Source organism: Fukomys damarensis, unplaced genomic scaffold (assembly GCF_012274545.1).
Source record: "Fukomys damarensis isolate Sample0158 unplaced genomic scaffold, DMR_v1.0_HiC HiC_scaffold_8, whole genome shotgun sequence".
NCBI classification, from domain to species: Eukaryota; Metazoa; Chordata; class Mammalia; order Rodentia; family Bathyergidae; genus Fukomys; species Fukomys damarensis.
Genome location: NW_022900920.1, coordinates 24,310,935 through 24,334,720, shown reverse-complemented (window position 1 = coordinate 24,334,720; position 23,786 = coordinate 24,310,935). Strand labels below are relative to the sequence as shown.

The window sequence follows — 23,786 nt, the reverse complement described above, 5'->3', positions numbered from 1 at the left end:
GTCTTACCTCTTTGGGGAAGTTACCTAGAAGTGGAACAGCTGGGTCAAGTGGAATTTCTATTTAGTGTTTTGAGGACTGTCCATACTGATTTCCGTAATGGTTGTACCAATTTACTTCCCATCAACAATACAGAAGTTTTGACTTTTCCAGCACCTGTTATTTGATTTCTTGATAATAACTAGTTTTTTCTGGAGTTGGAATCTTAGTGTTGTTTTAATTTGCACTTCTCTAATGGCCAATGATGTTGAGTATTTTATTTGCATTTATTGACCACCTGCATTTCTTCTTTGAGGAAATGTCTATTCATTTTGGTTGCCCATTTGGGTTTTTTTTTTTTATCTTTTATTTGGGATTTCTAATTTTTCTACTTCGTGTGTTTTTGATATCAGTATCCAAGGAGTACCTGGCAAAATTCTTTTCCCTTTCTGTAGTTTGTTTCTCTACCCAGTGATTTCCATTCCTGTGCAGAAGCTTTTAATTTGGTATGCTCCTATTTGTTGATTCTTGATGTTATTTCTTGTGTAGTTGAGGTTTCCTTTAGAGAGTCCTTGCCTGTGCCCATGACTTCAAGAGTTTTGCCTATCTTATCTTCCAGCATGTTCAATGCCTGTGTTTTAATGCATAATTCTTGCTGTCTTAATGGTATTGGAATCAAGAATGGTACCTAGTGACTTCCCCATAGAAAGAGGGACGGGGACAGGTTGAGCCAGAAGTGACAGCCACTCTGCTGTCAAGTGCCTTGTCAGGCCATGGTGACGCAACTGTGCCTACTGTCCTCACTCCCAGCCAAGCACACAGAGGCTGTCTCTCCTCCACACTCTAGACTTCAGTCTGATAAAGACCACATGGTTGTCCAGGAGATGGTTTTATCCTGGAGGGGACAGGGGCCCTCCTGGAAAGCTGTTCCCCAGTGGAGACCTCTGCTGGACCCAAATCTTGAAGTTAGCTGGAGCCAGTGAGAGTGGCTTCTATTCACTCTCAATTCATGGAGTACTTCTTTTCCTCCTCTTTTCTAGACCTATCTCAAGCTTAAAGATTGCACCTAAAAAGTAGATGCAAAGCCCTTCCAAACCCTCTCCATGTCCTGAAGTCTGAGCTTTATAAAAGTTTTGTCTTGTTAAATGTTAGCTTTCAGAGCTGAAGGCTGTTTTTTTTTCCTTAAGTCCATTGCACAACAATTTCTTATTTTAACCTTCTGCCAAATTCTGCACTTCTGTCAGAGGTTATTATGAGTGTTTGAACAGGTAACTTTTACCTTTGGACCTCGATTGCAACAGGTTCAAAGTTTCTAGAGGAGCTTGCTGAGCACCCTCAGGTCTGGACACAGTGCTTGAAGGTGTGGCCCAGTCCCAGGAGTTGTGGAAAAGGCAGGAGTGACTGAACGTGGTACTGAGTCAGTATAGCCACTCGTGTGAGGAGCGTTCCTATACCCAGGACCCTGGTCAGATCCTGATCGGTATTCCTACAAGGTAAGCTACAATAATTCAAACTGAGCTGTATTTCATACATCTCTCAGAAAATGCAGATGGGGTGGTGTTGGAGGAGAAGGTGGGATGCGCATCTGTATTCAGCTAAAGGCTCTTTTATAGTGTGAAATTAGATTTGATCAAGTAGTGGCTAACTTGTACGTTGTCAAAACTCTTCTAACTCATACAGAAGCAAAGAACAATCAGTTGGAAAGAGGAAAAGAGCTGTCTGGGTGCTAATAAGAGAAGAAGTCGGAAGAGAATGTTAATGCTACCAAATGCACAGAACAGACTCAAAACCTTTAAAGGTTTCATTCTGAAATTTCTGTCCCAGTCGGGTTAGAAGGGCCATGAGTAGTTTGTCTCCGGGCTGTCAAACAGCACAGCCTGGACTACATAGCCCGGAGACGGTATGGCTAGTGTGATCCCTGATCAGTCTTCTCCGCAGTCTGTTCCATAATGCAGAATTCTTGCATGTTGTTAAAACCATCTCATTCTCAGAAATCCAGAGTGTCACTCCTGTAGGATTGGCTAAGGATGTGCTTCTGAGGAGACTCAAGAATGACCCAGACCTTTCTGAACACGAGCATTCAGTTGTGGAGGAGATCAATTTAAAATAAAAACAGTGCTCCTCTCTTTGCTTTAAACCTTTATCTCTGCTTAACAAAGGCTGCCAGTCTCCAGAGAAAGCCCGCAGGGTTAGAAAGAGCCAGCCGTGACATCTATTCTGCCATGGGTCCACTGCAATTTGGGGGTGGGGGGACTTCTGATAAGCCGAGGTTGCGATAGACACTGAGCAAAGCCGGGGATTCCTCCAGCCGTGAGAGGACCCCGCTGATGGAATTACATCAGGCTCTCCCTCCTCTTTCTCCCACACCTAAAGGGGGCTCCCTGGAGACCGAGGTCAGCCAGGGCGCATTCTCCAAGGTTGTGGCACCTCATCCTGACCTTTTCAGCTGGACGCCCTGAGGACCTGCCCTCTACAGAAAGAAAAAACCCTAACTTAGCTCTAGTGAACTCCTATGAGCCTTCTTGGAAGGATCAAGGTGGGAGAAAGTGCTGCGTAATTCCTCAGTTGTCTGCGAGCTTACAGGTGGGGTTGGAGGTGGGAAGGGGGCAGGAGAACTCGTTAGTTATTTCTGCCTTTAAGTCTGAGAGCTGCATCCCCAGGGTCTCTTACAGGCCTTAGGTAAATAAAATAAAACCACTGGAGATCCTGGGTATACCAGAGAAAGAGTGCGTGTGGGTGTGTGTGTGTGTGTGTGTGTGTGTGTGTGAGAGAGAGAGAGAGAGAGAGAGAGAGAGGAGAGAGAGAGAGTCCTAATAAGGAAGGAGGTGGGAGAGGCCGAGCCCAGAGCCCAGCTGGTGTGTCAGCAGAAAATGAACCATATCAATTGAATGGATCCCTGCCACTGCCGCTCTGGACTTGGTTGTTTATTTTGTTGGCTTCGGGGACTGAGGCAGGCAGTTCAGGAGACGTGAGAGAGGAGTTCCCCCGGGGAAGAGAATGGATGACATATTCCCGGGATGAATATGAGCGAAGAGGCCCCTCTAGCTGGACCTTCCTGTGCTGTGAACCTAGCAGGGAAGGCATCACCTCCACTTCTGTGACACTAGTGGTCTGAGAGGTACTGATGCTGGGTTTGGTTTTTCACATCTTGATTTGCAGCTAGTCAGATAAAGGAGGACAAGGTGGCTTATACTGAGGCAAGCTGGCTTTTGTTTTCAGCCCTGAGGGTCTGGGGTTAAAGGCTTTGAAGAGGAGCCAGGGGTGCTTGGGCAGCTTCTCTCCTCATGGTCAAAATACTTCCACTTTCAGTTGTGAAAGAAAAACCAGGAAGTGAAGTCCCGGAGCACAAGCACGTTAGAAAGCCCAGGCATGGCCTGACTCCGGACAGCTCAGAGCAGGGCTTAAGTGGAGACCTCTGAGACTGGCTGGCTGCCTGCATGGACACTCTGAAGCCACCCCGTCCCTGGAGAAGCCAGGGGTGAGGAGAGAGGGACCGGGACTTGTGTGTCAGGAACAGCGTGGAGCCAGGAAGCCCCATTTACTGGAAACGTCAAGGCCCTCGGCCCCTCTCAGGGTAAGGAAACATCTAGGGGGTGATATTCAGCCAGAGGTCTTGTGAGCAGGTATAGAAGCATCCTGCCCCCAATTCCAGCATCTTGGGAGACTAGAGACTAGAACTTGCTGTGTCCTGCTGGTATATCACACCCTCTTCTCTCCCAGGGCTCCAAAAGCCACCTTTGAGCCCCTCCTGAGGGATGAGGGAAGGAGGCATGTGGGCATGAATGGGTTCTTCCCCCGCCTCTCTTAGAAGTTTAGCTACAGCACGGACCTCTGGCGGGGCCATGGGGCGTGGGGGGGACGCTAAGCACGTGGCCGCCTCCTCTGTGGCAGGCTCAGGGTTCACCTCTGTTTTCATTCAACATTGACTCCCTCTTATAAGTGCTGGAGGACGAGAGTGAGGAGGTGGAAGAGACCAGTGGAAGGGGTAGGACCTTCAGGGGTGAACCCTGGGAGAGGTACTTTCTGTGGACAGCCACCGGTTTTTGGTGGTGTGGTCTGAAAAGTAAGAATGAAGCTGCAGCTCTGTAACAGAGCAGTCTCAAAAAGTAATAAAATAAAATGAACGACTGACTTAGTTTCAAGGATAAAAGTGGAATGATCACTACAGCTTGGTCTCTCCTTCCTCGTCCTGGCATGGACTCACTCCGTGGAAGCGTCCTCCAAGTGAGAGGTATTTGAGGTGAAAATAGAATACATCGTGGGAGAGGCATGGACTAAAATGTTGAGGGCGTCACTGTGTGTTTGACACAATAAAAGGAAAGCAAAGCAAGAATCCTAAACGCAAGTGACTATGGGACAAGCAGGTGATATTGATAAACTAGACGGTAGGCACTGAGATGCTGGTGAACTGGGTGCTTAGCAAGATTCAGGGCAGGCGTACCGCGGACAAACACATCTAAATTTAAGTTAAAAAAGAAAAATACCGCCAGACCAAAGGGAATATTTCAACCAAGATTCTGGCTAGGTTCTGACCTAAAGGCATCTCCTCTCCCAGGCTATGTTAAAGCTCTTTAGGACAAAGTCGCCTGCAGCAATAGTGGTGTACCATTTCATACCTACATCCTGTACATTCTGTGAAGGTCAAGGAAGGGGGGGGAGGGAATAGAAAGAGGGAAGATGAAGCCAGTAAACTACCAGCACATTCTAAGTTCTCTTGTTTATTTCATCAAGACAATCTTTTGAGGTAGGTGATTATGTCATTTTATGGTTGAGAAAGTAACTCGGCTCAGAGAAGGAAAGCAACACCCCCCAGGGTCACGAAGCGAGCAAGCTGTCGCACTGGGACTGAAACTGCTGTCGCTGTGACCCTAAGAAACCCTCCTTCCTCCACTCACATACGGGGGTGCCCTTCCTTCAGATTTCCAAGAAAATTTAAATTCGTAAAGAAAGATTTTCCTGTATGATGGTCTGGACAGCAGGTACTGAATTCACATGTTTATAACATTTGTTTCAGGTTGAAAAATGTTTTAGAACCCAAATATTAGAACTACTATTCCATGAGCATTTTCTATAAAGCTGCGCTGTGCTCTGTGTTTTATGGAGATGTTGCGTTTTGACATTCAACAGTCCTGTGAAGAAGATACTTTATTTCGTACACAAGAAAAGTGAGGCTTAGCAATAAAGACACTAAACACTCTAGGATTAGATTGTACCTGGAAGTTAAACTCTGGTTCTTGTAATTCTGAAAGTGATCTCTGCCTCAGTTTCTGATGAATCTAGTTTAGTACATGGGCCAGATAATTAGGAAGTAGAAGAAATCTGCCTTTTGAAAATCTCTCCATCTCAACTCCATACAGACGGAATATAGATTGGTATTAGTCAGGGGTTGGGAGAGAGAGGCGTAGAGGCTCACTGCTTCATGGTAGAGAGCTTCCTTTGAGGGTAATGGAAATGTTTTAGAAGTAGGTAAAAGTGGTGGTTGCATGATTGTATGAATGTACTAAATTCTTAGAACACTTTGAAATGATAAGTTTTTGCTGTGTGAATTAGACCTTAAAAAAAATATCCTCTCACCTCTAGGCAGGTGTGTTCCAAATCAGGATTTGGCTATTTATTTTAGAAACCAAGAGTGCAGTTCCTGCTCTGTCTGTCTCACATGGGTAGCTTGCAAATACCTGACACTTGTTGGCTGCATCCAGAGGTGACTCCTGAGTCTGTCAGAGCCCTGCAAAGTTAGCCCACTCTAGCAACTGCAAGCTTAGCCATCATGGTTATCACCCCCTTGGCTCTGTAAATAAGCTGAGATATTTCTGTCCTTGAAGACCTCAAATCCTGAGGTCAGAAATGAGTTCTTTCCCTTGTACAGGGCCTGACACTTCCTAGGTTCTCAAATCCTAGTGACTGAATCAATACATGAGGTTTTGGAGATTGAAAGATTATAGAACCCATGTACTGCAGTTACCCAGCTATGGGATCTCTCTTCTGTTAGAGCTGGTCTTTCTGCCTCCCTCAGTCATTCTATTCTAAGAGCAGTGGGGCGTGAGTGGTTTGCAGGAGGATGCTGGGAAGGGAAGAAGGGCTGGGTCTAGATAAGACCATGTCTCCTCTGACTAGCAGTGCTATAAATAGAAACAAGGAGTTGTTAAGATCCTTGCATGTCGGTGGAACAAAGACTATGATCATCTCTTCTTTTGTAACAGAGCATCTGATGCTAATAGAAGGAAGAGAGAGTTCCTCTTTACTGAGGACTCTCTGTACCAAATAGTATACCAGATACACACACACACACACACACTCACTCACACACACACACACACACTCACTCACACAATCCCTTCAGCACGCAGTTAAGGGGAACTGATGCTCAATGTCATTCAGTAATTGTCCTCAGGGCCACCTGGCTGGTACATGGTGGAGCTGCTGCCCTGCCATCTGGAGAAGCGATAATCTTGAAAGTTTGCCTGTGAAAATTGGCAATAAATCTGGCTGCTTGTTCTTTGAGTCTGGTGACTCTTGACTATTGGTCCAAGCCCAGGTAGCACGAGGGCTGACTCTGCAAAGAACTGAGGCAGAAAGGCCTCTTTCACAAGCTCTTGGGTCACCTGGTCTTTATCCTGGCAGCGTCAGTGGAGACCTAGCACTTTGTTCTGCCTATCTTTTTACAGACCCTCTTATCAAACCCGGCAGACTTGTGGTACTGATTCTCCTTACCTTGGTTTTCTCATGGTTTTACTTGATCAGCTGAGGCTATTTACCTGGACAAGGCTTCACTCAGGGTGGGGCCACTGGACTGAGATTGTGGAAACACAGTGGTAGATAAAAGTCAGCTGAATCAACCTGAGCGCCAGTGGGGTTTGTCACCCCAGGGGTAGGTTCACGTCTGTCCTAGCAGGTCGAGGTAAGACGTCCTCGATATTGAGTTAACAAGCGTAGCCTATTAAAGACCACTCAGGTCAGTTGGCCAAAGCATCTCCTCCCCGTCCCCAGTGTCTTCATGTTTAAGACCCAAATTGACTCCAGTTAGTACAGTGATGACACAAGGCCCTGGACGCTGTCATTTTTACACTTCCTAGAGGCTTCATCTTTTTTTTTTTTTCTTTCAATTCAAGATGGACCCTCCCTGCACTGGAAATATCTCTTCTCCATCTCCCTTTTTCTCATGTGTGCCTCTAGCCACATCCAAACGTTTCTCCTCTTCCCTTCCTCTTAGGTTCATCCAATTTAACATGAGGCCTGGTCTGTCCATGAAGAAGGCAGATAAGTGACAAGAGATACAAGTTGAGAAAGATAGTTTGGTGCTGATGGCCAAGCAGGGTTTGAGCTCCTGTAGCCTGATTCAAGAGGTCTGGAAGGCCAGTACAGTGATGCATGCCTATAGTCCCAGCACTTGGGAGGCTGAGGCAGGAGAATCTCTATGAGTTCAAGTCCAGCCTAGATTACATAGCAAGACCCTTCCTCAAAAAACCAAGGAGAGGGAGGAAAGAAGGGAGAGATGAAAGAGAGAGAGAGAGAGATCTGGAATAAGAGTTGGGGTCTTACTAGCTGTAGGCTTCATTGGCATGATCATCACCTTTGATTTCCCCTGGAATAGCAACACCAGTGTTAAAGCTCGTGTTCCATGTAGGCATCTTGATCCACTCCAGTGTACACTGGCCACCTCTTTCAAATTCATGAGCTCATTCCACACACTAACAATTCTGTGCTCTTCGTGTTAGAAAGACACAGAAGTCCCCAGAGATCAGGACTATGAATTCTGCCTATCCCTCAGCACATAACAGCACTAGACACAAGTCCAAGATCTTTGCCTTATTGAAAGTTAATTAAGAGTGTGGAGGATAAACATATCTCTTGCCACACACATTCCTCTCTAGTCTACCAGGGGACACCAAAGCTGTGGTGCATTCCACGGAACGCTTGTCTGGAAGTAGAACTGCCCAGGAATTGACTTTATTCTCTCCCAGACGAGTACGCTCTCTCCCCTCCAGCATCCTGCCTGGTGCACAGTAAGTGTGTGCAAGCACAAGTGCATTCATGATGAGTGAATCTTGAACTTGAACCTTGAACCTTGAGGCTGCCTAGTGTTGCATCCCCCCCCCACAGGCTGTAGTTCCCAAGGAAGATTTGGCTGACTCTGTCCCTGTACAAGAGCATGCTGCATTTCTTATGAGACTGAATTCTGCAACGAGGTCTTTTAACATACTCCCCTCCCTTGTTGCCTCTCTCCAAACTTGTGGCAGTGGCCAGCAAAACGAGCCATGGTGTGTTCCCACTGTATCTCCGGTCCATGCTGGGTGTGCTAGAATTCCGAAGCTAGGACGTCCTCTGGGCAGGAGTGAGTGTGACAGCACAGGGAGGTTTGTTGTCCCAGAGATGACGCTGAGTCACAGGAAGGCTCCCTGAGCCACAAACCCAAGGAAAGAGCATCATACCCCATGTCTCATAAGCCTCCTGAGCTCTGGTTCTGCAGCAGCAAGACGTCACCAGGGGCTATTCCTCCAAATGGATGTATGCTCCCGCCAGCTGTCTTACAAATTAATGTTCCAGGGCTGGACAGAGAGCTTCTCCTCATCCTTTAATTTTTTAAACAGCCAGACTGAATTTTATACAGCTCCTTTGGGTAGCACAGGCTCCCTGTTTTGCCAGGCAAGAGGAAAATTGAGGAAAATGCGGGTGGCCCTTTCCCTCTGCCTGGGGACTTCCCCCTGTGTGTGCTTCACAGAACACTGGGAGCCAGGCCCAGGGTGAAGAGGAGCTGTGGCTGATCACGTGGCTAGTGGGAGGCAGTGGCCTGAACGCCCAGCCCGGTGAGTGGCTGGGAGGTAACGAGTGTCACAGGTCAGGATCCTGTGCCAGCCTCCCCTCTAAGCTAAGTAAAAGTTAAAAGATGCATATTCAGGGCCCCCTGACACTCAGACCTGACTTCTGCTCTGGTTTCTTATCTGCAGGAGAAATGAATGAAACCGTTTTCTGCCCCCAGAACCACTCCTCAGGCTGGAATGCTCTCCGCTTGCCGTGCCTTCCACTGTATGCAGCAGCATGAGCACAGGGCTGTGTATGGGAAGTGGGTTTCGTGGTTTAGACAAGGTTGCTGGAAACAAATCTAGGGCCGATTCCTAGGTGTATCCACATGAAATGCACTCGCCTAGGCAGCTGAATCTTTAAGGACAGCTGCCCGAGCCAGAGGTGAGATGATATGGAGATGTGCTTGTTATTGTTCAGTGAACAAAACAAAGTACATATTTCAGATTAAACAGTGCACAGCAGCATTACTTTCCCACCGAGACCAGCTCTGGCTTCTCCGATTAAAACTCACTTCCCTGTTGTGCCCCAGCTCCCTTTCTTTGCCTATTTTTGCTATTGTTGTTGTTTTGGTTCCACTTTATAATAATGCAGTCATTGTTCAGGCTTGTTGTCAGACTCCCCAACAGAAAAAAAAAATTCTCACAGGGGCAGGATTTTCACCACTGTATCTTCAGCACGAGGAAGGATGCCCTCTACGGAGCCAGGCCCTCAGTATCTTTTGACTGGGTGATTGAGTACCCAAGACTTTCTGGTAAATCCATTCCCAACTTCTCCTCCATCTGCCTTTTCCTGTGCGGGTTATCCTTTCAGCGACGCAAATGCATATAGACTCATCACAGCTGGGATCATACTGTGCGCTCCTGTCCGCACGGTCTTCTCTCCACTTGGCAGTGGGTCGTGGAGCTGTTACCTGCTGAGAATTCCATTCTGCACGAGTGCTGTAATTTACTGGGTTATGCCTTTCAGGGAAGACCCGCTTGGGCTTTTGCTCAGGTTTGAGAGGAGGTAGCAGATATGGCTGTAAGCACTTCACAAGTGCATTTCCTCCTAAATCAGAGGGACAGCCTTACCATGGGAGATGTTACTGTTGCCGTTGGATAGAGGCAGAGGTTACAGAGAGGATGCCAAGCAGGGCTTGAGCCCAGGTAGACTGACTCAAGGGACCAAATGCTTAATCCGTACATTATGATCCCCCATGAGGCACTTTACTGAGCTGAGGGCTTCCCATGGGGTAAAGTCATGGTAGAATCAAAAGGTGTCTGGCCGTACCACATTTTAAATTGTGGAAGGAGGTAATGGGCCCATATCTGAGAATGTACATGCATTTCCTTTTCCACAATTAACCCTGTACGCTGCCTTGTTTTGTCTTTGCTAACCTAATAAGTAGAAGAAAGGCATTTTGGTTAAATTTGCAGTTCTAAACACTGAAAAAAAAGAGAGAGAGAGAGAGAGAGAAGAAGTTGGATACCTTTCCTTAATTTTAAGGAACCAATTTTCTGTAAACTTTCTGATCTTACTCCCTGCTTTTATTTTACCGCATTGTATCTTTTTTTAAATTGATATTTAAGCGTTCCTTAATGATGAAATTAGCTCTTTGCTTATCTGGGATATTTTATACTTTTTCCTCTTTATCTGTAGATTTTGTGTCCGGTATCCCTTCTGCAAGGCCAGTATTTTTAAATATTCTTGTGCTGTCAAACTTGCCCTGATCTTCATTGCTAGATTTTAGGTATTAGGTCCAGTTTGAGTCTTTCCATATCAATGGTATAAGTATTTTTCTCTCATGCATTTTTTAAAATCATGGGGAAAAGTGCTATTCAAATTAGTATACATGCCGAGGATTTAGCTCAGTGGTTCTACTGCCTGCCTTGCAAGTGCAAGGTCCTGAGTTCGATCCCTGGCACTAACCAAAACAAAACAAAATAGAATACATAAGAATAAATGTGTAAAATTTATAATTTAAAAATTTTGTGTGTCAGGACTGAACTGGCAGCCTTAGGAAAGTAACAATGAAGTCTTACAAGTGCAAAGCCCAGTCCAGTGAGCAAAATTTTCACACACAGCCTCCTAAGTAAGATGTCAGCCCCTCTGGAGTAGGGAGTTGTAAAGACTTGTGACATACGCATGTAAGTCCTTCACAGTGTAGAAGAGTATGTTAACTGGGTGTGAGAACCTGAGGACTCTGATCTTCCTTTTAATGAGATTTCTGCCACCATAGGATAAGCCCATACTTGCAAGAGAAGAGAGAAACCAATTAAATCCAAATGAATCTGTGCTGCTTTCCAGAAGGCAGATTTTTTTAAAGCTCTTAACCATAATTTATATATCACTGTTGCTCATAAAGTAATCAATTCCTCAGTCCTAAAAGCAAAGACAAGTTGCCTTATTGTCTTTAGAATTCTGGAAACCCAGAGTAACAGGATGATTTATTTCTTGGCTAGAGTTTCTGTCCTTTTAAGCACGCAGATAACTTTATTCTGATTTCTCCAACAGTGGAGGAAGAGACTTGTCCTGATATTTATTAGAAATGCCCTTTTTTCTCCAGGTACGATTCACCCCCAGTTAATTACCTTACCAAAATATTAACTTGGAAGGACCTATCTCAAGATTGGCAAGAGAGCCTCTTTTTCATTAGTATGTGTTTGTAGTATATAATGTTGGCCAGAGAGACTCTTTTTCATTAGTATGTGTTTGTAGCACATAATGTTTACATTCCTTGAGGGGAGTTGATCATGTATGTAATACTCTTAATTCCTTGTTTTCATCCCATTTTCCTTACCTCCCTGCCCCCTTCATTCATCTCTTTATCCTCTTCATTTTTTTCCTTTTCTTTTTTTGTATATGCTTACAATACTTAATGTTTACTTTCCTTGTGTGGGGTTGGTGCATGAACATAACACATCTCAGGCTTTTGATAGTCTAGGATTTTGCAGTCTGTGGGTGAGAGAAAATAGGTTAACTGAGAGCATTTTCAACAGAAAATTGTAACCTACAGCACTGTTCATTTCTTCACCAACCACTCATGAGAAGTTTGCTACATACCATGGGTGGTGCAGCCATGTATACAAAACAAAAATCCCTGTCCCAGTTAGAACACCCACCCGGCAGCGTCAGTGGGGATCATAAGGGGCCAGGACTATTTCAGACAGAGAATGATTTCGTGGAGAAGAGAAAGTTATGTCCACAACAGAGATGAGGGAGCAAAGGGGAACATTATATGGGGTGACCAGAGAGCCACCACTTCTGAAGAGGTGATATTTTAGGGTGATGCCTGATCTGTAAGTAACACATGACCCTATTAGATCTGGGGAACAGTGCTCCAAGCAAAAGAAAAGGGCAGTACACAGGCTCTGAGGCTGTAATGGACTTAAAGACTTGTTATTTCTTGTTGTTGCTGTTGTTGTAGTGCTAGGGATCAAACACAGGTCCTTGTACAAACTTACAATCTTTTAAAAGAAAGGGACTATCGCCGGGCATGGTGGTGCACGCCTGTAATCCCAGCATTCAGGAGGCTGAGGTAGGAGGATCGCTGTGAGTTTGAGACCAGCCTGGGCTACACAGTGAGTTCCAGGTCAGTCTCAACTACATAGTGAGACCCTGTCTCAAAAAACAAAACAAACAAAAAGAATGGACTATCAAGGGAAAATATTCTTTAGCCTGCAAAGGTAGCTTGAAAGATGTACAGCAAAATATGGAGTTAGCCAAAAACTTGAATAGTACAGCAGAAGGGGTATTTTAGAGACTTTATTCCAAGAAAATGAGACTTAAGAAATACTGCCCCCACTTCAGAAAGGAGTAAAATTCAAAGCTGAATAAGGGCTGGTCACACCCTGGACAAGAGTGGTCCAGGAGGCTTGCAAGGAGGTGTGAAGGCAGAAGGTGTCCTTCAGCTAGTTTGCAAGTAAAATAGTGGGAGCCAGGAAACGAGTCACTTTGCCTATGGCCACTCACGCTGCGTGGGAGGAGAGTGCCTAACAAATGAACATTCTGGGGTATGGGGGAGAGATGCGTCCTTATCACTGTGTCAAAAAGCAGAGGGAGGGCCAGGGATTTAGTTCAGTGGTTCCGCCACCTGCCTTGCAAGGACAAGGACCGAGTTCGATCCCTGGTACCAAGCAAACAAACAAAGCAGGGAGCTTTCCACGTGGGACACCCTAACATGCACTGTGACTGGCTTGGCCTAGGCCATGTGCAGATGACAGGAACAGGGACTTGGACACAGTACAGCAGGGCTCTTCGCTCTTGTCTTCTCCACTATTGCATTTTTCCTGTCCCTGTTTTTTCCTCAATGAAAAGGAGCGTTGAAGGGAAGAGGAGCTGCTGCGACACCAACCGGGGTGACTGTGAGGTGACTGAACCCGAACTGTAACTGGAGTCACCCTTGACTCAAGATGAAAAGGATGATGGAATTTCCCCTGGTTTCTTTAAACACACTGGGAAGTGGTCAGAGATTCTAAAGGTCAGAGTGGCAGCCGGGGCTTCCCTATTCAGCCACCTTGTGAGAAGGGTCACACCTTCTCTTGAGATCTTCTTCCCCGCCATTGAAACAGTGAGCGAGTCACACGAAATGGTTGCGAATCCTCTCTAGTGCCAACATAAACAGAGTCAAAGGTGCGCAGGTGTAGTGCGGATTAAAAAGGACCCTGTCGAGAGAGGAAAGAGAGAACCTACATTGTGGCAGAAAGTATTGCAGGCAGGTAGCTGACAAGGGTCTCATTCAAGGTATAGACGGCACTGTCACAAATCGACAACCAAAAGACAAACAACCCAATTTTTAGAAGGCAAAGAACTTGAGCAGACATTTGCTTAAAGAAGAAATACGACCAACAACCACATAAAAAAGCTGTTCAACCTCACCAGTCATTCAGGAAATGCAAAACAAACTCACACAGAGATATCATTTCATGCCCATTAGAATGGGGTTATTTTTAAAACAGAAAATAACATTTTCTTGTGCATATGAAAAAACTGGGATCTCATTTCCTAATTCTTGTCATGTAAAATGGGGCAGTCCCTGTGGAAAGCACTTTGGTGGTCCCGCAAGCAGTTAAATATAAGATGAATGTATAAATCAGTAATTCCTCCTCTAGGTATATGCTCTCAAGAAATAAAGGTATTCAAACAAAGAACTGGTATACTAATGTTCATAACACTGTTACTCACAATAGCCAAAAGCGAGACTGACCCAGATGTCCAGCAACTGATGAATGACCAGACAGAGCAAGAGAGGTATATCCATGCAATGGAATAGTATTCAGCCATAAAAAGGAATAAGCTACCGAAACATGCTTTACCATGGATGAACCTAATAACATTCTAAGCAAAAGCATTCAGGCGCAAGAAGTCACATGAAGTCATATGACTCCATTTATACATAAAATAAGGAAATCCATAGAAAGAGAAAGCAGATTAATGCTGGCTCTAGCTATGGGAAGAGGGTGAGAAATGACTACTTCGTGGGCACAGAATTGCCTTTTTTAGGTAATCCAAATGTTTGGGAACTAACTAGAGGTCATGAATATAGCAAACACTGCTAAAATATACCTTTTCTGAGTGGTTAATTCTATTATATGAATTTTATCTCAATTAAAAATAATTATAGGGCCAGGAATTTAGCTCAGTGGTGCCACCACCTGCCTTGCAAGCTCAAGGTCCCCAGTTCGATCACCAGTATCAAAAAAATAGAAGGAGCAGCCAGGAATGGGGCATACAGCGGCCCGAACAAAATGGGAGATGTGTTCTTGCTTATTTTCTGTCTCTTAAAACTTTCTGTTGGTTAAAATTGAGGTTTTATGCTCTCGGGTCTTCTAGGCTATCAGGGGTGGGGTGTGGCTGGGGGAATCGGGGCACCAAGGGGCTCTGGGCCCATGAAACTGTGCGGTTACGGTCAGCAGTGTGGACAACGGGTGCCCCCTTGGGAGGAGTCGAGGACTCTTAGCCCCTTTCTCCCACTGGGTGACCTGCCAGGCTGTCCACCCCCCCTGCACTGCCCCCACCCCAGCACCACTGAAACCACATCTGCAGATTCTGCTTTGAAAATAATCCCACAGCCTCCTATTAAAATGTAATTTTGCCATCTGGAGGAAAGGGCAAAGGCCCTCAGTGCCACAGCTTGTCCCCTTCATAGCCAAGGAGGATGCAAGTGAGGACGGGGGCAGAGGGAAGGAGCCCAGATGAGAAGGTCCTGCCAGGCTCAGGGTAGTGCCCAGCCTGAGAGGGGCGGGAGTCCCCTCCTCAGGCCATGGTTTTCCTTGGGGCTGGAGGGTCTGGCCTCAAAATTCTGTCCCCTATGGCTGGCCAGAGAGCGCCGTTGCCTCCAGCAGTTCCACTTCGTCCTACAAGAATTCAGCACACCCCAGCGATGAGAATCCTGCCAGGTCCCCAGAAAGCACCCTTGTTCATAACTTAGCACCTAGGAGATCTTGCTTTTGTTTTGGTTTCATCGTTTTCTTTTCCTCAATGCAATATGGAATGCAGTGTCATCCCAGTCTCTGGAAGTTCAGTGTTCCTCAGTAAAAAGGAAAGAAGTGACTCCAAAGTCGAATAAAGAGACGGAAAAATGTTAAGAATGACTCAGGCTTTCTTGTATTTGTTTCTGCCCCCACACAAAATTCCTATGCTGGGCTGGGGATTTAGCTGAGTGGTTCTGCCGCTGGCAAGCGCAAGGACCTGAGTTCAGTCCCTGCCTCCTCACACACACACACACACACACACACACACAAACAAAAACCAAAACCAAATAAACAAACAACAACAAGATTCCTATGTTATATAGCTGCTCCTAGGCTAGAGTGATGGGCGTTTCCCCTATGAAGAAGGTTCCTGATGACATCCTCCCCAAAGCTCTAAGGCAGTTGTAATCTTGAACTGATAAATCATTTTTACTGGGCTTATTTTTCTCTGTTGATTTTGAGCAGTAATAGTTGGCCTCATTTTTCTCTGTTGATTTTGAGCAGGAATATTTGGCCTCATCTGTGAGATATTACTCATCTGTCAGCATTGCAGTCAATTTTGAAGAATGCAAATTCAGAACTTCACTTGCTACCATCTGTAAACTACAGACAAATTCAGACTCCTTGAACACTGTGATTAAAATTTCTAAGAAAAAATTGAGTTGTAATTTAGTAGATTTAGATAGAGAAACAACAAGAGAAACAGTGTGTGAACTGGGCATGGTGGCTCATGCCTATAATCTCAGCACTCAGGAGGCTGAGGCTGGAGGATCTCTGCAAGTTTGAGGCCAGCCTGGGCTACATACTACATGGTTCAAGGCCAGTCTGAATTGCATAGTGAGGCCCTGTCTCAAAAACAAAACAAACAAACAAACAAAAAAAACCCTTGGACAAGTCACTTTATCACTTCTGTTTTCACTTCTGTGACATAACCACTTCAGGGCAGACAGTATCTAGATTAAATTAACAGCCATGGAAACACCCAACCCTAGCTCGGTCAGTGCTCGATTTGCTGCTGAGTGCCCTAACCAAGCCTGAAAGTGATGAGGCAACAACAGTTGGAAAGATGGCTTCAGCACCAGTCTATTTCTCTTGATTGGTGAATTGAGGCCATTGACATTGATGGTTATAACTGATATGTACTGACTTATTATTGTCATGTTATTGTCCTTTTGTAATAATACATAAGATCCTAATGATATAATGGGCAGTGTGAAATAGGAAGAAAGGGGCTAAAGGTGTAGGGAAAGTGGGAAGGGTAGGGGAAAGGGAATAAGGGAAAGAAAAATATGAGAAATGAACAAATGGAAATGAAGTGTTTGGAAAGGGGGAGGGAGGAGGGGTGAAGGGAGGGCAGGGACAAGGGGAAAAAATGAGAACCAGGACCTGTCATGTAAAGGTACAAGATCCCAATGATGAATGTAACTGTACTGTATACCTAAAATGTACCAATAAACTCGATGGGGGGGGGAAGATGGCTTTAGCAAGGGTGCATCCCCAGGACCTGCCCCAGAGTGAGTTCCCATGTCAGAGAGGTTTGTGCTGAACTTGGCTGGAAAGTGGAAGAAGAGGGGGGTGGGAAGCCTTCACTGCTTTAGTTCCTTGAGGTCTTTTCCTGGCCCAAACCTTCAATGCTCGCCACGCGCCCATGCTGGGGGCTCACTTTTCCCGCACCTTTTCTGTATCCTAACATGTGTTAAATGCTCCCTCAGTTCTCCCTAGAGGGGAGGGCATTGGACACCGCAGTGTTAATCTCACAGATCCCGACAGTCTAGAAAAGAAAGCACAGGGCGAGGCCTATCTGGCCTGCAGGAAATATCTTTCGTGCCAAATGACTGAGTTCTGAAACCTGTGACGTCACCTCTGCCGAGGTCTCCTCTTCCGTTTGGTTTACACGTGGGAAATCCAGCCGGAAGTGCTCTCCTGACTCCCAGTGTGCCTGGCGCAGGGGAAGCTGTGTGGTGCAGTCGACCCTACCAGCTTATGAGAAGCCCAGAAGACCTGCTAGGCTCTGTGGTCCCAAAGCAGAAGGGCAGCACTGTTTTGTTTTGGTTTTTTCCAAAATGGGCTAGGAAATAATTAACTTATTTCCTTTGATTCTTTCTGCCTTGTGTGAGGAGAATCAAGTGGCTGGGGTGGAGAGCATGCTCTGTTATTTTTAAACATTGCTAAGGTAAACAGTGGAAAAAATTCTGCCAGGAAAGCCCAGCTCTCTTGGAAGGGTTGATGTGCATGTGTGTGTGTGTGTGTGTGTGTGTGTGTGTGTGTGTGTTTCTGTCGACAGAGCTATTGACAAAAGATGTGGCCACTTCCTCTAACTCCTCTCTCCCTCTCTCTCTCTCTCAAAGGTCTGGGCTTCCTGCCGCTATTCACAAAGATGCTTTTCATCTTTAACTTCTTGTTTTCCCCACTTCCGACCCCGGCCCTGGTCTGCCTCTTGACCTTTGGAGCTGCCATCTTCCTGTGGTTGATCAACAGACCTCAGCCCGTCTTACCGCCTGTTGACCTGGACAAGCAGTCTGTGGGGATTGAGGTAATTTTCCAGTCATCTTTACAGCTTGTCAACTTTATTGAATACAAATTACAGCTCAAAACCCAGAGATGACTCATAAAGAGGAAGGGGTTCTAGGATAGTAAGAGAAGGTTGCCCTCTTAGGTTACTGATCCACAGATAATCTGTGGATTGAAAGTCCTATTCGTAGCACATTTTCCTTTGTAACGAAATGAAATCACAGCGGAGTCATAGGATGCCAGTAATCTAGATCAGGTAGTGGCAAGCTGCAGTCCTACCTTTGTTTTTAAAGCAACTTGCAAGCCTAGAATAGTTTTCACCTTTTTAAAGGGATAAAAATGAAAGGTGGGAAAGGGATTATGTATGTTTCTCAAAGCCTGAAATAGCCTAACCTAAACTATGTAGCTGTTAAGAGCAAAATTTTGCCAGCCCATACTTTGGGAATGAGAAAACGTTTTCAGAGAGATACCTGGTGTCAGAGAATGGAAAGAAGTCATTCCCCTGAGTTCAGTTCTACCTTTGAGTTAATATCCCTCCTCAGAATTGAGCTGAGCTCATTCCCCTGGCTGCCTGTAAGATACAGCTTCCTCCTGTATCTCTTGAAGGCTCCAGGCATGTTCTCTCCCTCCTGTATCTCCGAGAGAGTTTCAGTGATTTCTGTTCATCTTTTCTTCCTTACCCTGCATAAATAGCATCATCCATTTTCATCCGATATCCTTGTCAGAGAAAAAATAATGCCTGTCCCTTTGCAGGATGCCCCCGTGTATTCTTTGTACAATCTTCTTCCCTCTTCTCAGGCGTCTGACTTCCAGGCCTCTCCGCTGTCTACATCTTGCTTCCCCAAATCGCTTGTACATTTCCACGTTCATTGCTATCTTCCTATCCTGCTGCTTCAGGCTGCCCTGTCCTCCCCCTTTCTCACCAGAGGTGTTTAGGCATTATCTATTTATTGACTTCCTCTTCTGAACTTCAACTCCTCAAGGTTGCCCTTCACCATGTCGATCTTCTCTGATGTGCACTGTGTCCTTTGTAATCTACTTTCTTAATCCACTGACTCCTCCCCCAGCCTCCTCACCTGACTTCAGAATTCCTTCTTGAAACTCCTCCTTGCACCTTTCATAACACTCTTCAATCAAGAGCCTTCCTGTCCCCATGAGTTCTTCTTTTGTCATTTCAGTTCTGACCTTACTTCATCCTGGGGTTTCCTTCTCCATATCTATGAAATTCTGCACAAGTAATTGGCAAACATAATCTGAAAGAGCCAGGCAGTAAGTAGTTTAGTTTTTGTAGGCCATATGGCCTCTCTTGCAAATATTTAATGCTGCTATTATAGAGTGAAAGTACTAGACAATAAATGAGTATGACTGTGTTTCGGTAAAACTTTTATTTGTGAAAGCAAATGGTAGGCCAGATACAGCCCATTGATTACAGGATTACAGTCTGACAATCTTGTTCTAATCTTTAGGGCTGAGCAAATATCTCTATTCCTACCTCTTGAAAATGTAGCTAAAGGCTGTGGCACCTAATCCTAGTTTTCTAATTCTGATTTCAGTGATGCTCTAGTAGGCAAGCTGTGCAAGTACCTGTGACTAGGGAACCTGGCTCTGCCTTTCTCTCCTCTTTTGCTGTCCCTCTCTCTCTTCCTCTTCTTCTTTCCCTTCCCTTCCCTCTCCCACCTCTCTCTCTCTCTCTCTCTCTCTCTCTCTCTCTCTCTCTCTCTCTCTCTCTCTCTCTCTCCCTCTCTCTCCCTCCCTCCCTCCCTCAAATTGAACTTAGGACCTTCACATTGAGCTACTTTTCCAGACCTTATATTTTTGTTTTGGGACAAGGTTTTGTTAAGTTCCCCCAGATGGAACTCCAACTTGGAATCATCCTGTCTCAGCCTCTCAGAGTGCTGGGGTTATAGGTGTGCACCACCTCTTCTGATGGTGGTGGTTGTGGTGGTGGTAGTGGTGCTGCTGCTGCTGCTGCTGCTCCTCTTCCTCCCCTTCATCCTCCTCCTCCTCCTTCCTTTCCCTTTTTCTCTCTCTCCTTTTCTGTTCCAGTTAAAGCTGTCTCTTCTTACCATTTGCCTAAATCATCTTTGATTCTTCTCTCTTCCTCCTCTGGATCTGTAAATAGTAAGACTCTGTCTCCCTCACTGGACAAGAAATTTATTTTTGACATCTTGCCTTAATCTCATGGAAATCTTCCCCAGTGTTCTAGGCTGTCAAATCACCTGATACAGCCTCAAGTGTTACTCTGTACCTTTACAGTCCTTATCTTGGTTAGTAATTTATATTTTTAATGCTTATCTAATTGATGCCTATTCTTCTCTAGAGGGTTGGGCCATGCCTGTAACTTCCATTCTAACTAAGACCCTTCCCTTGGGCTGGATCCTCCAGCTCCAGATGGGTCCCTCAAAGCTTTCTCTTTCTCTAATGCTATCTTCTGTAGCTTGTCACAGACTCAGTTGGTCATTTCTTGCTCTCATGCCTTTGTTCAGACTGTTCCTTCACTCTGGATGATTTTTCCTTTTTTTCTCTCACCTACCGTTTCCAAAGCACATGTTTTTGATAAATGCTTACTTATTTTAAAGGCTCTATTAAAATATATTTTTTCTCTGACCTTTCTTCTTTATTCACTTCTCTCCCTAATTGTGCATTTATTTATTTATTTATTTTTTAGCACAGCACACACATTACCTTATCTGGATGTCATTCCCTTCTTACCTAGTTGCAGCCCAAAAACTCTAGTTTATGAGGAGCTTAGGTGTAGCTATTTTGTCTTGAATCCTTTCTGCAGTATTTTCCCAAAGCCTGGAACATTTAGTATGCATTTACTACATGTTTAAATTTAATACTTTTTTTAAAGGATGTAAAACTGCACACATAATCTCTCCCTGTGCATATATGCACATATACATGCCAGTGTGGCTACTAACACAGAATTGTGACAATCTGGATGGTGCAAGTCCATTCTTTAAAAGTCTTTCTTATACACTTATATTTTCCAAAACATTTGATTGATTAGTAAAGGTATCACTGTGACCTAAGGAATCAGCATTTCTGTTTCTTCAGGTCAATTTGTAAAGGGTTTTGACTCAGACTTGGCCTAAACTTGGTTTGTGTCTTAGGGAGGAGCACGGAAATTTGCTTTCCAGAAGAACGACCTAACGCGTTATTACTTCTCAGATGCCAAGACGATGTATGAAATTTTCCAGAGAGGACTTGCTGTGTCTGGTAAGCTTGGTGTTCTGGCCTTGCCTGTGTGGGGCCTGCGGCAGGGTCGGTCCCACTTTCCTCCTTCCTGTCGCTTCTAGAACTCCAGCTGTTTAGATGTGGCTTAAGTAGAATTATAGTGCACAAAACACAAATGACACTTGCACAGTGTCAGTTTGGATGCTAGAAACAGTGTAGGACAGATATGAGTTTGGAACCTACTTCTTCCATTTCCAGCTGTGTAGCCTGGTACAAACCTCTTTGATGCTCTTCATCTGTTCCTCGCCTAACTCAACTAGAAATTTCCTTACCAGCCTATTGTTAAAAAGTGAAGAAGACAATCAATCACATGTAGAAAAGTATTTTGATTAACTTGTTACCACATTTGTTTAGGGATATGCTTTTTGCAAATGTTTTCCCTGAATTTACACATGAAGAATCTGAGGCCCAATAAGGAGCTAGGACTCCTAACTTCTTACCTTGTTCTTGACTCCAGTATCATACTCCTGGCCCTTTGGGCTTTGAAACAGATCTAGCCTTAGTAATTTCTATCACTGAATACAATGCTAGGTGCCCAAGTATCCTTTCAAATGCACCTTTCAGTTCTCTTTATACTTTTTCCCTTTGGGTAACTTCCTGTCAGCTATAGGTTTGCCACCTGGCTTTTCATCCATCCCTTCCCTGCTCCCTGTTGACCATGACCATGACACTTTTGCAGCAATTCCCATCAAGTACTAACTAGGCAATAGGCACTGCACATATTTTATCTCCTTAGACGGTCCTTAAACTCTAGGGTTGTTAGTTACTTTCAACCCCATTTTTTAGATTTAAGAAATGGAGACTTGGGTTCAAGGACATTTCCAAGGTCACAAAACTAGAAATATTGGAGCTGATACTGAAACCTAGTCTGTCTGTATGATGATTATTCTATTTTATGTTAGCTCTTAAGTGTTTTATAAAAGCAGTTACTCCTTTAGACAATGAAAATTTATTGTAAAGAAAACTTCTATTCAAGGCCCCAAAGGGGCCAGTGTTTAGTATTTCTGTTCAAGTTAGCATTCATTTAAACTTTCATGCAAAATCAAGCAAAAACCAAACCAAAATTGATGTTTTTTTTTTTGCTTCTCTGCCAACTTAAGATAGAAATTGGCTAAAATAGTAGAATTTCCTATAAGTTTTATTCATTGACTATATGTTGCTATTGCAATGAAAAGCAACTCATTTAACATGTGATATGTGGCTTTTTGGATTTTTTTCAATATTAAATTAAAATTAAAGTAGTAAGGTTAAAATGGCTTCTTATGAAACTGGGTGCTGTGGCACATACCTGTGATCCTAGATATTCAGGCTGAAATAGGTGGCCAACCTGGGCAAAAAAGTGAGATCTTGCCCCAAAAATAAGTAAGTAAGTGAATGGCTTCTTATGCAAGCAGGCATGAGAAATGGCTTGGCTATTTTGATAGAAAGATGACACTTCTAATCTTACCTGTGGTTGAACACTTCAGCCCCAATATGCTTTTAACTCCTAGCCAGTAGTTCATCTATATTAAGAATCACCATGATATTGTTTAAAATATATGCCCCCTGGTTCCACCTTAGTTCTGCTAAATCAGAATTCCAGATGGTGAGAGCTAACAACTTTCAGGAAATGTTAAAAATACAAAGCTTCAGGAAGTATGCTCACCAGAGTCTAAACTCCTAATTTGCTTAGTGCAGCTATTTTGCTGGGAGGCTGTAAGTGGATGGGCTCCTTGGAAATGCCTACACCTTAGACCCAAACCAGGTCTGAGTTGAACATGTTAATCAAAGGCTAGGACAGTGGTGGTGAACCTATGACTTGTGTCCTGCAGCCAGCTGATTATTATCATGGAAAACTCTAAAAGGTTCATCATCACTCGGCTAGGCTGTTACTTGATCAAGTTGAAGCTAAGTAGGGGATAGAGTTTAATGAGATCTGGATAGTCTCTACTTTGGGCCAATTGTTTTGGACTTGTTCCCTGACCAGTGGCCTCTACTAGCATTTTCATTCGTGTGGAAGTCATAAGAAGATGTAATCTATTTATTCCACATTCATCAACTCTTCCTCCCACTGGATGAGCTTGAAGAATTTAGCCCAATCCTTCAGGATTCTTAGTACAAGACTGGATAAAAATACTGGGAAGACCCAAGCAAGCTCACAGCAGGCCTTCAATAAACAGCAGCTACCATTAGTGACTAATGTCATACTCATGGAGGCAGTGACTGTGACCCACTGGCGATGGGGACTTGCCACCCTGTAAGAGACAACACAGGGTGAGACTTCACTTCAGGGACTTTCATGCAGCTGTTTCAACAGGAAAAAAAAAAGTAGTAATATTTCCTGTGGCCAGTCTCCTCATTCACATTTCCTGTCTCTTTAGTCAGCATGGCCATCTCTTTCCTGTTTTCTTTTGTTTTTCTTTCATCACTCAGTGAGAAATTCACTTTTTTGTTGCTGAATTTCTAGTAACCCTCTTCTAAATGCTTTCTTTGGGCAAGACCTGAATTCTTCTCAGCAACTTGGCTAGATCCTCTGTATAAAATTTCCTTCTTTCTTCTTTTCTATTTATAATGCAGACTCCCCCTGGCTTCAATGTGGAGGCGTCTCAGCCATTCTGGATTGTTTCTTAGCCTATACCACTGTTTCCCTAGCTCTGCTTTAAAAGCTGGCCTGACTGCTCTAGAATGGAGAGGTTCCCAGGTTTGCTTTAATTTTAAATAAGACTGAGTAGCGTAGATGTTCAGAATGTACCTTCTCTCACTGTCAAATGCAGAACACATGGGAGAAATCTTGAGGGTAAATGAATGTGTGTGTTCTTGTCTTT

At 44.5% G+C, this 23,786-nt stretch overlaps 1 protein-coding gene across 3 annotated transcripts in view; it reads left to right on the top strand.

Moving 5' to 3' along the window:
* The first annotated feature begins 1,282 nt into the window (after nt 1-1,282).
* Acsl5 (acyl-CoA synthetase long chain family member 5) overlaps nt 1,283-23,786 on the top strand; it is a 45,001-nt gene continuing 22,497 nt past the window's right edge. The window contains exons 1-4 of one of the 3 annotated variants that reach the window (XM_010634618.3): nt 1,283-1,470; nt 3,287-3,551; nt 17,580-17,764; nt 20,859-20,964. In XM_010634618.3, coding sequence (XP_010632920.1) covers nt 17,609-17,764; nt 20,859-20,964 — 262 coding nt within the window. In that variant the 5' untranslated portion in view covers nt 1,283-1,470; nt 3,287-3,551; nt 17,580-17,608. Of the gene's footprint in view, nt 1,471-3,286; nt 3,552-17,187; nt 17,405-17,579; nt 17,765-20,858; nt 20,965-23,786 lie in introns of those variants that run through there. The other 2 variants (XM_010634617.3, XM_010634619.3) reach the window with 2 other exon arrangements.